The sequence below is a fragment of the Episyrphus balteatus genome, chromosome 1 (assembly GCF_945859705.1).
Source record: "Episyrphus balteatus chromosome 1, idEpiBalt1.1, whole genome shotgun sequence".
Classification (NCBI taxonomy): domain Eukaryota; kingdom Metazoa; phylum Arthropoda; class Insecta; order Diptera; family Syrphidae; genus Episyrphus; species Episyrphus balteatus.
This window is the reverse complement of record NC_079134.1, coordinates 55142343-55156339: the sequence shown is the minus strand read 5'-3', so window position 1 is coordinate 55156339 and position 13997 is coordinate 55142343. Positions and strand designations below refer to the sequence as shown.

General features: G+C 35.7%; 2 protein-coding genes across 2 annotated transcripts; one reads left to right on the top strand and one right to left on the bottom strand.

Annotated features, from left to right (window-relative positions):
* Positions 1-673: 673 nt before the first annotated feature.
* On the bottom strand, positions 674-6316 carry LOC129921074 (uncharacterized). Its single transcript, XM_056002723.1, has 2 exons — positions 3175-6316; positions 674-2379 (listed from the first exon to the last, which is right to left on the bottom strand). The coding sequence occupies exons 1-2, from the start codon at positions 6314-6316 to the stop codon at positions 674-676; spliced, it is 4848 nt and encodes a 1615-aa protein (XP_055858698.1).
* A 4388-nt stretch (positions 6317-10704) lies between these two features.
* On the top strand, positions 10705-13791 carry LOC129915830 (EGF domain-specific O-linked N-acetylglucosamine transferase). The gene is made up of 3 exons (XM_055995525.1): positions 10705-11912; positions 11982-12196; positions 13136-13791. The coding sequence occupies exons 1-3, from the start codon at positions 10923-10925 to the stop codon at positions 13515-13517; spliced, it is 1587 nt and encodes a 528-aa protein (XP_055851500.1). The 5' UTR covers positions 10705-10922; the 3' UTR covers positions 13518-13791.
* Positions 13792-13997: the final 206 nt, after the last annotated feature.

The following is a 13997-nucleotide window of genomic DNA, read 5'->3' as shown; positions in this document are numbered from 1 at the left end:
CATATATATTATAAACTTATTTTGTTTATAAGATTAGCCAGACATACGACGTATTAAAGTCGGCCAATAGACATAATTATTAAAAAACAACGCAAACTGAATATTGAAAGAAATTAAAAACGCAAGTCTTTTAAAATTATCGAATGTCTTTTTAATTAAATGACTTTTCTTTTTGAGATCGAGATTGCAACTGCCAGAATGGCAGGCAAATAATATGATACATACTTAATATGTATTAATACATTAATGATGATTTAATATACATAGATGATGATTTAAAAACTAATACTATTACAAAACATAGAAACCAAAGAACAATGAAAATAGTGTTGGTAGATTGGTTATTTTTCAACATCTTCCGGCGGGGCGATACTTGAAAGCTCCAGTGGATATAGGAGCTGGACTGGTCTTCTGAATAGCTTCCCATTTGGGTATCGAATTTCACAGGAGCGTACCTTTTGGTCTCTTCCGATGTAGGCTTTAGTTATAATTACCAACTTCCAGTGTATACGAGGAGTTGCTTGATCATAAAGAAGAACGACATCTCCTTCCTTTAGTTGGATTGATTCTTTAAATTTATTGTGATGAAAAGATCGAAGATTTTGAAGGTACTCTATTTTCCATCGTTTTGACAGCTTCGCATTGAACTTCATACGCTGTTTCCATAGCTCCCTTAGCTTTGCATCTTCATCTGCAGCTGTTTGAAAATCGGGAATAGATGACGAGAATCCCAATAAAAACTTTGCTGGTGTAAGAGGTGACAATTCCAATGGGACACGTACGTCAAGGGTCTATCGTTGGCAACGGCTTCGGCTTCTGTTAGGATGGTTCGAAGTTGTTCGAAATTCAGTTTGGCTTTTCCGATAGTGACCTTTAGGGTGTTTTTGACTGATCTGATGAGACGTTCCCAAAAGCCACCCCACCAGGGAGCTCTCTCCACAATAAAGTCCCATTGAATTCGGTTTTTGGATAAGAAACCTTGTGCTTCTTCTTCGCCAAACAGATCCTTGATCTTTTCTAACTCTAAGGCAGCCCGCCTAAAAGTTTTTGCATTATCGGAAATTATCGTAGAAGGGACTCCTCTTTGGGCCATAAACCGTCTTAACGCCATTATGCAGCTTTCTGTTGTAATACTAGCAGTAAGTTCCAAATGAACAGCTCGAATACTCGCACAGGTGAATATCAAGATGTAAGCTTTTTGCATGTCATTTTCTGAGTTCGAATAATAAAGGGGGCCCGCAAAATCGATACCAACGACGTTAAAGGGTCTTGTCATTGTTAATCTTTTTAATGGTAACGGAGCAAAGGGTTGTGTGGCTGGTTGACCAAAAAGCTTCTTGCACACAATACAGGAGTTGATTGTCTTCTTCACCAGCTGCCGTCCTTTGATGATCCAAAAACGTTCTCGAATCTTTGTCAGAACAACTCCCACTCCACCATGTATAGTAGACAAATGGCGGTCATTAACAATGAGTCTCGTTATCGCATGATTTGATGGTAGAATAATGGGATGTCTAAGGTCAAATGGTTCGTCTAGTAATTGGAGCCTCCCTCCAAGCCTCATCAGCCCATCTTCGTCTAAGAATGGGCTTAGTTCAATCAGTTTTGAAGACGCATTTATAGGCAATTTTCTCTGTAAGCAGCGAATTTCGTTAGTAAAACTGAACAATTGTACATACCTGATCCAGTAACGTTCGGATTCTTCTATTTCTGTTTTCGTAAGTGGGCCTTCAAAAGTCTTCTCTTTGGTTATAAGGAAGTTGATGTACCGAAGTACCCAACTGGTGACACGCAGCAACCGAAGCCAGCTTCCAAATTTGTCAAAGTCAAAAATTGGTTGTTTGCATCTCTTGACATCAATCTCCAGCAGTAAAGCAGTATTAAAGCCTATGTCAGGAACAGAATGACTGTTGTTTGGTTTGAATTCGTATAACCACTTCGGACCATGGGCCCACAATGATGACTTTTGAAGTTTTTCTCCAGAAATTCCCCTGGTAATTAGGTCAGCTGGGTTCTCATTTCCCGCACAGTGGTCCCAATCGAGAATAGAACTATGGCGACGAATTTCTATAACTCTGCTTTGGATGTACGGCTTCCACCGCTGTGACTGACCATATATCCAGTTTAAAGTTATTCTTGAGTCAGTCCAGAAGAAGTAATTTTTGACTGAGATCTTCAGGGCATCTTTAAGGTAGGTACCAATTCTGCCGGCTATTAAGGCAGCTGTCAGTTCTAGCTTTGGCAGAGTGAGCTCGTCGGAACCATCTTGTCTCAAAGGTGCAATTCGGCATTTGGCACACAAGAATGAAACTTTTACGATACCTTTGTCATCAACAGCACGTATGTAAGCAACTGCACCGTATGCTTTGAGACTAGCATCTGCGAAGATGTGGCATTGTATGTCGGTGAAGGTTGATGACATTAAAACAGACCTTGGTATTGACATCTCTTTTAATTGTAGTGTGTTTCTAAAGGCCCCAGCCCATAGAATCCGTTGCTTCCGTTCCGTCGAAGTTTTTGACTGACAGCTCGATAAAATACACACGTTCTTATGGGAAGCGACCCATAAGCGACTGATCGGACGGAGACGGACGGTTTCGACGGAAGAAGTTGCCCAACTTTCTACTTTTTCATCCGTCGTATGGTTTGACATTGGTTGTCAACAATAGATCTGTTCATTTTTCTGTTTGAGAGTGCACACCGGGGAATTTCAGAACTAAATGAACTGCGTTCTTTTCTTCTCCGATTTTATGAGTTGTGAAATTTCAGTATTCATTAGTGAATTAATTGTAATAAAAGTAACATTTAATGATGTATCTTATAAATTATATCAATTAAATACTCAAATTCTGTTGTAGAGTTCAATTTTACTATGCCAAAGTCATATCTACAAATGATAATCTGTTATTAAAAATTGTTTTTAACTGAAGAGCAAGTACCTACATGAAATCTAGTCGCGCATTTTATTTTATTAAAAAAAAAAAACAACAATAATAGTTAAAAATTTCTTGCATCAGAACTTCCTTAGTGCACATTCAGCGATAAAATATCGAACACACCTCGGAATTTGAAGTGAGCTGTCAAAAACAATCCGTCGTACGACGTATTCTATGGGTCACCCCTTTCTGTCCCAAACTTCAACTTCAACGGATGGATTGACGGAACGGACGCAACGGATTCTATGGGCTGGGGCCTTAACGCATTCGTTCCAATCGACGATTAAATCAGCTGGCAGTGGTTCATCCCAGTTTAATTTGCGCTTCCATGCTGCTTGGAATAGAATTTTTAGCTTGACGATGGTTGGACAAACTATTCCCAAGGGATCATATACACGCGCTATTGCTTGAAGAACATTTCGCTTGCTTCCGTTGTTCAGATTAAATTCTAAGAAGCTCTGGATCGATTGCATTGGAACAGACAACTCATCGCTAAAAACTGACCAGGTCAAACCCAAAACCTTTTGGGTGATTGGAAATTGTTTTGTGCCAATTTTGTTACGAAGCTTTGTGCTGTTAGAATGCCACTTTCTTAAACTCATCGAAGCACCACCCATGATTTTTGACGCTTCTTCAAAAATACGACAGCAATCGGATTCAGAATCCGCACTCAGGATTAAATCGTCCATATAAAAACATTGTTCCAGAATGCCACATGTTTCAGAGAACGATTGTCTTTGTTGATTTAAATGGCGTTGGATAGTTGCCGTAAGAAGAAAGGGGCTGCAGCTTACACCGAATGTGACTCTCGTCATTCGCAACTCTATCAAAGATTGTTCACCAATTGCATCAGATGATTTATGCCAAAGGAATCTGTGTGAATCACGGTCATCTTTATTCAATGATATTTGCAAGAAAGCCTTTTCAATGTCTGCCACGATGCCAAAACGTCCCATACGAAAATTCACCAAAATCTTCAAAACGTCAGGCAACAAGTTAGTGCCAGTATACAGCTGATCATTTAATGAAGGGATGCCGTCGGAACAGCTGGACGCATCAAAAACTATGCGCAATTTAGTTGTCGTGCTGTCTTCTTTATAGACTGGCCGATGTGGAAGATAAGATATTCTTTTGGGAGCATCATTGGACACAGGCTCAACCAATTCTGCAATACCATCAACCAGAAGTTGTCGCACAGCAGCGTCATATTCTTGGAACTTCATTGGATCCCTAGATAAACGTTTAGTTAATGAGTTTAGACGACTTACCGCTTGAGACACATTGCTTTCAAAAATAACATCAGGATTTTTCCAAGGTAGTTTAGCTTCATAATGAGATCCGTTTTTCGTAATGTATTTTTCTGTCATTTCTTGAGTAATATGCTGCTTTTCTGCCTCTTCGCTTCTAATTCCGATGGATTCCAATGACCACATTGACGCAAGTTCTTGATCGGTGACATTTACTATGTTGGCGACTATTGTAGAATAGATGTTCGGATTATCTCCAATCGTATCTGTCAACGAATGCAATCCTTGTAGAGTCCATCCAAAAATGGTATCCACAGCTCTCATACGATCAGAAATCTTTCGTTGTTTACCAGTGACTATTGTCCAATAGAAATCAGCTCCGATGAGCATGCTGAGACCTTCAACCATGTTTGCGCCTGTGGATGTGACGCGATCTGCCAATTTAAGATTTTTGAACGCAGTACAAGACGGATCAGGAATCGCAAGCACGCCAACACAGATACGCGGAACAACAATAGCTTCAATAAGGGCGCTCTTTTCATTGAATTGGCTTTTTAGCACTACCTTAACTTTGTCATAGGTGCTTGCAGGCGATGTATGAGATGCACCAAAGGGAATCACAGACATTTTAATTTTGTCTCTTTTTACAACACTGAGTTTTTCGACGACACTTTCACATATATAACTTTTTTGGCTGCCACCGTCTATAACCATTCGAATTGTCATGTCTTTATTATCGGCACCAGCAATTAGGCAGCGTGCAGTTTTCAAAAAAACTTTTTGTTGGGTTGCATTTGAATGCGCACATAGATTAATGCATTCATCCTCTTCGTTTGATTCATTGGCGATTATTTGCATCGCTGCGGCGGCTTCTTTTTTAAAAGACGGGTCACACATCGTGGTCAAATGTTTACCACCGCACTTCGAACACTTTAGATAATTAACACTTCTGCACTTTTTAGAAGAATGGCCTATTTTTGCACATCGAAAGCATCTATTGTTTTTAAGTAAAATTTGTCTTTTTTGTTGTAGTGTTAAATGGCTGGAACATTCACTTGTGATATGGTCTGTTGAATTGCAAATTGCACACACACTTTTGCTAATTTTCAGTAAACTCGTCGCAGTAGTAGGTGGTTCTTTTGTATTAGTGTGAAGAGGGGAAACTTTACTTTTTTCGAGTGCTTCTATCTCGCTCTTAAGAAAACACATGATGCTCTTCACATACTGACTTTGTGCTTGCGATGTTTGTGAATTTCTTTCGCTTTCGTCTGTATTCTCATCATCAGCGATATTAGCAATATGGTTTTCCTTTTCACACCTTCGATGATAATCGACTCTTAATTCAACCGGCATACATCTTAGCAAAACTGTTTTAAGCATAACGTCATATTGTTGTGTGGGTACTTTTAATGCAGTTAATGTTCTGATGGACGTTGTGATTGTGTTGTAAAGATTCCGCAAACCAACAGCATCGTTTCTTGTGGTAACAGGGCGGAGTGCAATAAGCTTTTGCATGTGGTTGTCAATTATTTTTTCGGTGTCACCATACTGCTCTTTCAACAAAGAAACCGCTGCTTCATAGCATGATGAGGTAGCTGTAAAACCATCAACCACTCTTTTTGCTGCACCAACCAATGAACCTTCCAAGTAGTAGAATTTTTCCGCTTCGGACAACTGTAGATTTTGATGGACAGCAACGTCAAATTGTTCCCAGAAGGGCAACCATTCCCTCATGTCACCACTGAAACGCTTGAGCTGTAATTTAGGAAGCTTTGTATTACCTTTATTTGATGAGACATTATTAGAATCTCCATTCATCTTAGGTTGCGATTTAAAACGAATTGCTTTTAAACGTAGATTCAAGCGTGCGAGAATTGTGACCGCCGAGTCCTCATACTCAGCAACTTTTTGGGCATCCGTATCGTGATCTTCGGGTTTAATTAATGCTTTTGGCAAAATTTGCTGATCTATACTTTTAACACTCGCGTACACTGCATTTAATCTGTCTACATGGACACTAAGCTCCCCTTCAAGCTTATCGATATCACTTTCATTCGATTCGAGAGTTTCTTTCGCGGATTTAATTAATTTCGTTAGTTGTGCTCTAAAAGCACGACGTGTAGCGATTTCCATAACTTTTTTTTTTTCTCTGGTTTCGGCACCAAATATTAAAAAACAACGCAAACTGAATATTGAAAGAAATTAAAAACGCAAGTCTTTTAAAATTATCGAATGTCTTTTTAATTAAATGACTTTTCTTTTTGAGATCGAGATTGCAACTGCCAGAATGGCAGGCAAATAATATGATACATACTTAATATGTATTAATACATTAATGATGATTTAATATACATAGATGATGATTTAAAAACTAATACTATTACAAAACATAGAAACCAAAGAACAATGAAAATAGTGTTGGTAGATTGGTTATTTTTCAACAATAATATAAGAAAATTTACTGATTTTTAAATCGGTAGGCCCTTATAGACCGAGAGCCCACACCAGATTTTGGGAGTTTATGGATAACCAAAAATGGATCATATGTATGTGTAGGTAATAATTAGAGATGTTTGAGAAAATTCCAATTTTTTTTTTCTCATCGGCTGTTTTGGTCGTAATGGTGTTTTAATGAAACAACAATTTCATTAGTTTTCCGACGTTTCGACGGTGACTGCCATCCTCTTCAGGGGATCTTTTATTTACAAAATATATAAATTGAACAATTATAAACATTGGAACAAATATGGTAAAACAAAGTGATTGAACTTACAATTTTTAACAATTATTTGAATTTAGGTAAACATAGCAAAAATAACATACATTTAGTTGAATAGGTTAAACTGTAAACATATTTAAATTTTATAATATTATTTGATATTATTTAAGTTGAGTCTAATAAAATTACTTTTTTTTTGAAATTTATTTGTTTTATTTAATTTACACTTCGAAATGAAGCTTAGCTAGTCCGGCTTTTTCCCTTTCACAAGTGAGCAGTAAACGGATGAAATGTTTTGGGTATCTTGCTTGCGGTTCATGTTGTTATTGTTGTTAATTATATGGAGCGTATCCAAAGTGTACACTTTTTACATTTTATTAAACTCAACTTAAATAATATCAAATAAATATTATAAAATTTAAATATGTTTACAGTTCAACCTATTCAACTAAATGTATGTTATTTTTGCTATGTTTACCTAAATTCAAATAATTGTTAAAAATTGTAAGTTCAATCACTTTGTTTCACAATATTTGTTCTAATGTTTATAATTGTTCAATTTATATATTTTGTTAATAAAAGATCCCCTGAAGAGGATGGTAATCACCATGGAAACGTCGGGAAACTAATGAAATTTTTGTTTCATTAAAACACCATTACGACCAAAACAGCCGATGAGAAAAAAAAAATTGGAATTTTCTCAAACATCTCTAATTAAGTAATCACTTGGTCAAATAACTCATCCCATGTGTAGGTAATAGCGTCCTGATGAAGAATTCGAAAGTCTGGCAGGTTTATTTCACGGCATTCTATGGTTTATGGGGGGTTGAAAAATGCATTTTTTCCGATTTTTGTGTCGAGAATATAACCACTTTAATTCATATAAAGCCGATAGACGGTGATACCTTGATTTCAAAAAGTTCGCTCCCAGACGTTTTATTCGCTGCATTACCCTTGCCAGACGTCCTTGAAGATTCGCGAAATAGTGATTTTCATACAACTCTTCGGAACTCTTCAAGAACGTCTGGTGGGGGTAACGCCGTGATTTAAACGTCTTGCACTAATTTATTTTTTAAATGGAGGTAGTGGTGATTTTCTAAGAGTTACCACCAGATTGTTATACATCTTGCAAAAAATAATATTCTGACTTTTGCATGAAAATCGCTATTTCGCGAATCTTCAAGGACGTCTGGCGAGGGTAATGCCGCGAATAAAACGTCTTGGACCGAACTTTTTGAAATCAAGGTATCGCCCTCTATCGCCTTTATATGAATTTAAGTGGTTATATACTCGATACAAAAATCGGAAAAAATGCATTTTTCAACTCCCAATAAACTATAGAATGCCGTGAAATAAACCTGCCAGACTTTCGAATTCTTCATCAGGACGATATTACCTACACATACATAAGACCCATTTTCGGTTACCTATCCATAAACTCCCAAAATCTGCTCTGGGCTCTTATACTACGTTTCCACCTACCCTAAATCCAAGATTTAGCTAAGTAGATTTAGCATAAATCTCGAGTTTTATTCTAAATCTCGGATTGAAAGTAGGTGAAAATCTTAAATTAAGGGTAGCTGAACCAAAATCTGCGATTTAGCGAAGTAGATTTAAAATAAATCTCGAGATTTATTCTAAATCTACTTAGCCAAATCTCGGATTTAGCGAAGTAGATTTAAAATAAATCTCGAGATTTATTCTAACGGCCATATTATTCACTCTGGATTTAGTTTGGATTTAAGATAATTTTAAATCCAACCCATTAAATCTGAATTTCATAAATCCAAGGATTTAATTTTTTGTTCATATTATTCACTCAAAAATAATTATGTGATTATTCAATAAATTTTGTATAATTTGCATTTATCTTTATTTTTCCTTCACAAAATACTTGACAAAACAACTGAAGACTGTGAAAATGAATTTTACATCTGGATTTATAAAGTTAAACAGACCTCCAGAGACCAGTTTAAATTTGTTTGGATTTAACGAGATTGGATTTAAAAAATTGGATTTAAGATTGGATTTAAGTAGTGAATATTATGGATTAGGATTTATTTTTGACATTTGACATTGTTTAAATCCAGATGTATTTTTTAAACTAGTGAATAATATGGCCGTAAGTCTACTTAGCTAAATCTCGGATTTAGCGTAGGTGGAAACATAGTATTAGACTATTATTGCGAGTATCGGTTTTTCTATCAATAGACGACTTTTGATGATAGTCGATCATCGAAAATGACTTTTAGTATTGTGAATCTCTATCGATAGACGACTTTTTTATTGTGAACGAAATTTTATATTTTATCGTTCGATCTTTTTCGTTTACAATTTTGCGATCGACTCAAATCGAATTCATAGTTCAAAAATAGCAAATATTTTTGTAGAAAGAGATACTTTAATTTTGTAGAAAGAGATATTTTAATTGACTTTAGTATGCTGAATTCAAAACTGTTTACATTTTTCGTAATAATATGTTGTTTTTTTTTAAGTCCAAATCTACTACTTTGAAAACAAATCACTTCAAATTCCAAGGTGTGTTCGATATTTTATCGCTGAATATGCACTAAGGAAGTTCTGATGCAAGAAATTTTTAACTATTATTGTTGTTCTTTTTTTTAATAAAATAAAATGCTCGACTAGATTTCATGTAGGCACTTGCTCTTCAGTTAAAAACAATTTTTTATAACAAGTTATGAGTTGTAGGTATGACTTTCGCATAGTAAAATTGAACTCTACAACAGAATTTTGATATTTAATTGATATAATTTATTACATATATCATTAAATGTAATTTTTATTACATTTTCTTCACAAATAAACAATTAAAGTTCACAATTCATAAAATCGGAGAAGAAAAGAGCTCAGTTCTTAGTTCTGAAATTCCCCGGTGCGCACTCAGAAACAGAAAATCGAACTGATCTATTATTGACAACCAATGTCAAAGGATACGACGGATGAAAAAGTAGAAAGTTGGGCTACTTCTTCCGTCGAAACCGTCCGTCTCCGTCCGATCCGTCGCTTATGGGTCGCTTCCCATAAGAACGTGTGTATTTTATCGAGCTGTCAGTTGAAAACTTCGACGGAACGGACGCAACGGATTCTATGGGTTGGGCCCTTCCCCCCGAAACCCTTTTGTGTACAGTGCTGTCAGCGAATATATGTGAAAGCCACCACGTTGGTAAATGACGTTAACATGCACACATTTATATGTCGTTTTCCAAAATTATGGGAGTGAATCACTCCTTTTTTGTACAATTTTGGAATTTGTTCACTAAGAATTTGACAAGTGGAGTGATTTGACGTTTGCTTTGCATGTGTTTGTAATACGAAATAATGAATAAAATAATAACACAATCTTTTAAATTCACTTTTAGTGATTTTTTACAATACTTTATTGAATTTTTTTTGTTAATAAATATAATTTCCTTCACAAAAAAAGTTAAAACAACCACCCAACAATTTGACAAGCAGTCCATGAAGTCAAATGTAGAAGTATTGGTAATCACTCCGTCGCTCCTTCAAAATTATGGGAGTGAAGAATTCACTCCAAAAATTCACTCCTTTTTCAATTTTGGAATTTGAAATCACTCCTTTTGGAGTGATTATATAGCTAGGAGTGTCACTCCTTGAATTTTGGAAAACGACAATAGATTCACGACATTCACCACACATTTGAGAAGAACACAACGATAGGTTCACGACATGCACCACACCTCGCAGCTTGTAGGAAAACGTCAGTTGACCGCCGAGTTTCCAGTCTTGGTATTTTTTGTTTATGGATACCAACTTGAACGCGCGCACTCAATGATATGTCACTCGCATGGTCACAGGTGTAGGTTTCGCATTGTTGGTGTCGTCATATCAAAAAGAAAAATGTATAATGTTTCATGTTCCTGTCTTCACTTCACGTTCACCAAATAGTTATTTTGTCAACATGTGAAATTACTAAATTATATTTTTGTGTTTCCTATGATGTTTCTTTTTGTTGTGATAAATTAAAAAAAAAAATACACAATGTTTACTTTTGTCTGGCTCCGTATTGTTGTAGTCTTAACCTTGACCATATGCTACGCTACTCGTACAAATCAAGATTTTGCTGATGTAAATTTACCAACTAATCATCTTGTGCGCTACTTCAACACATTCCCTTACCTTAGAGATAAGTGTCTTGATTCTCAAAACTGCCCTTACTATGATATATTGAAAAATGATTCAGCTAAAAGTGTATGTTGGGGATATGAAACGTCTTGCAAGCCACCGAACAACTTTCAAACGCCTCAATGCCTTGGAGATCACACCGGATGGGTTCAGAATAAAGAGGCTCAGTTGGACACTTTCTTTTACCAGGCAGATTTTGGCTACATCAGGCAGCAAATCGATGAAATGTCAGTGATGTGTGAACCAACTTATCGAGAGGATTCATCACTCGAATGCACGAAATATTTACGTTTCTGTCGTGGTAGAAACTTAATGATTAACTTTACAGATTTGTCAAAACGTCACGACCTTATTAGATATAACATGAATGTGCTCAGTCAAGGCCAAATAGGTGGCCATTGCCGGTTACATCGCAAACGTCTGATGAACGAGATGGAACACATGGGTGCATTACAATCTTGGGCACCCGAGCTCAGATACTTTGAAGAAAAAGATTTTCGACCCATAACCGGTAATGGTAAATGTGATATTGTGGTAGAAAAGCCTACATACATTATGAAAATCGATGCAAATTATAATATGTACCACCACTTCTGTGATTTCATCAACCTGTACGCCTCATTATTTGTAAATCAAAGCCATCCGTTGGCATTCGACACAGATACCCAAGTTCTGATATGGGAATCGTATCCATATGAGTCACCTTTTGCTGAAACTCTTAAAGCATTTACTAAAAATCCAATATGGAATTTAGACAATGTTCGTGGCAAAGTTGTTTGCTTTAAAAATCTTGTTCTTCCATTGTTGCCAAGAATGATATTTGGACTTTATTATAATACGCCCATTGTATGTAGATATTTTACATTGATTGACTGAATTTGATTTATGATTACTTACTTAACTTTTTTACTGTAGATCAATGGGTGCGAAAAGAGTGGATTGTTTCGAGCCTTTTCGGAGTTTATAACTCATCGCCTTCAGATTCCAATGCATGAAAAAATTAATTCGAAAATACGAATAACATTTTTGTCTCGCAAGACCAAATATCGGCAAGCACTTAATGAGGATGAATTGATTGCAGAAATAAGCGGAAATAGAGACTATTTTGTGAGGCGAATATCTTTCGAGCGGTAGGTTAAATTTATCAAAAGTTTTATTGGTGGAGAAAGCTTGAAGTTTTCTCTGAGTTGAAAAGAAGCTAAAAATTTCATTATTTTGTTTTTATCTGCGAAGAAAGAACAGCAGAAAACAAAGTTACCAATTTGATTCAAGAAAGATATGTCGTTTTCTATTCAGAGAGATTCAGAATCAGATTTGTGAATCTGTCAGCTGAAAAAGGGGGTGAAGATAGGGAAAAAGTGAAAAACTATCAGATTTCATGATCTATTTGCGGCTTGAGAGTTGATATTCAAAAAAATGAAAACGATGTCGTTTTCTATCGACGAGATTCAGAATTAGATTTGTGAATCTGACAGTTTAAAGAGGGGGTGAAGAGAGGAAAAGTGGAAAAATCTTAGATTTCACGATCTATTTGCGGCTTGAGATTCAAAAAAATGAATCCGAAAAATCTGAATCTGGATTTTTATCAAGTTGCACGCATACAAACACACACATTCCTCCGTTTGACATTTGTCTGAACATTTGTTGTTGGTTTATTTTAAAAAAGTTTTTTTATATGCACAGATTTCGTACACAATTACAAAACTAAACTTTATATTCTATTTGCGGTGGAAAATCTGAGATTTTTACACAAAAATCTCAAAAGCAAATAGAAAACGACAGTAGTGAACTTCATACACATACACTGCCGGTCAATAGAATAGAATAGCTTCTATTGATGGGAAAAACCGGTCGGTTTTTTACTTCGGTCAACCGGTTTTTTTGTTCTCCCGGTTCAAACGTTGAACAAATTAAGACCAGACGAGACAAAAAACTGAAAACCTTCAAAACTTTCATTCCTTCTCTCAACTAATCCAGGTTGCTTATGAGTTATGACCGCCAACTCTACCGATTCATGATCCTGATGATTGTTTTGTTTAAAACAAAAAATAACTTTTAATATTTTTCAGAGGAATGTCGTTCTCGGACCAATTACAAATAATTCGAAATACTGATATTCTTATTGGTATGCATGGAGCTGGGTTAACACATCTTCTCTTTCTTCCTAATTGGGCTACAATTTTTGAGCTATACAACTGCGAAGATCCAAATTGTTACAAGGATTTGGCACGTTTGCGTGGTGTCAGCTATATAACATGGAAAGACAAATCGAAACTCCAAACGAAAGATGAAGGAAGTCAACAGAAGGGTGGAGCTCATGCTAAATTTGTCAATTATGAATTCGATCCAAAGGAATTCGCTAGCTTAGTTGCAAATGGAGCACAACTAGTTCGCGATCATGATGAATTCAAAGTTCATTTAAAACCTAGTAGTCAACGTGATGAATTGTGAGGGCCATTAATGCAATGAACTGTACTTAAAATCATTATTTACTTAATTTTTAAATGGGATCCGATTTTTGGAACCCTTAAAAGATACTCAAATAATAAATAAGAATGAATCTGTGAGCACAAGGCAATTAATAAATTTTTTTTTTGTTATTAGTTGAAACACAACACAAATTTTAGATATTTTTAATTTTAATTAATTAATCTTATATGTAATAATTATTCTTTGAAATACAAACGATTATAAATAAATTCATCAATTAAGTCGAGAAAATCAAAAGCTTTGAATATATTAAATTTTTAAAATATGTTGTTTAAAAAAACTAAAAATACGCTTTAGCCCTGATTTTTCAATCGTCAGTTAGACTATCAGAAGAATAAATGTCAATATAAAAAACTTTTATTCATAGGAATAAGTCTTAACTGGAGTTTATCTGGCTATTGAAAAATCGCCTCTTGACCACGGAAAAGGTAAGATAATTTA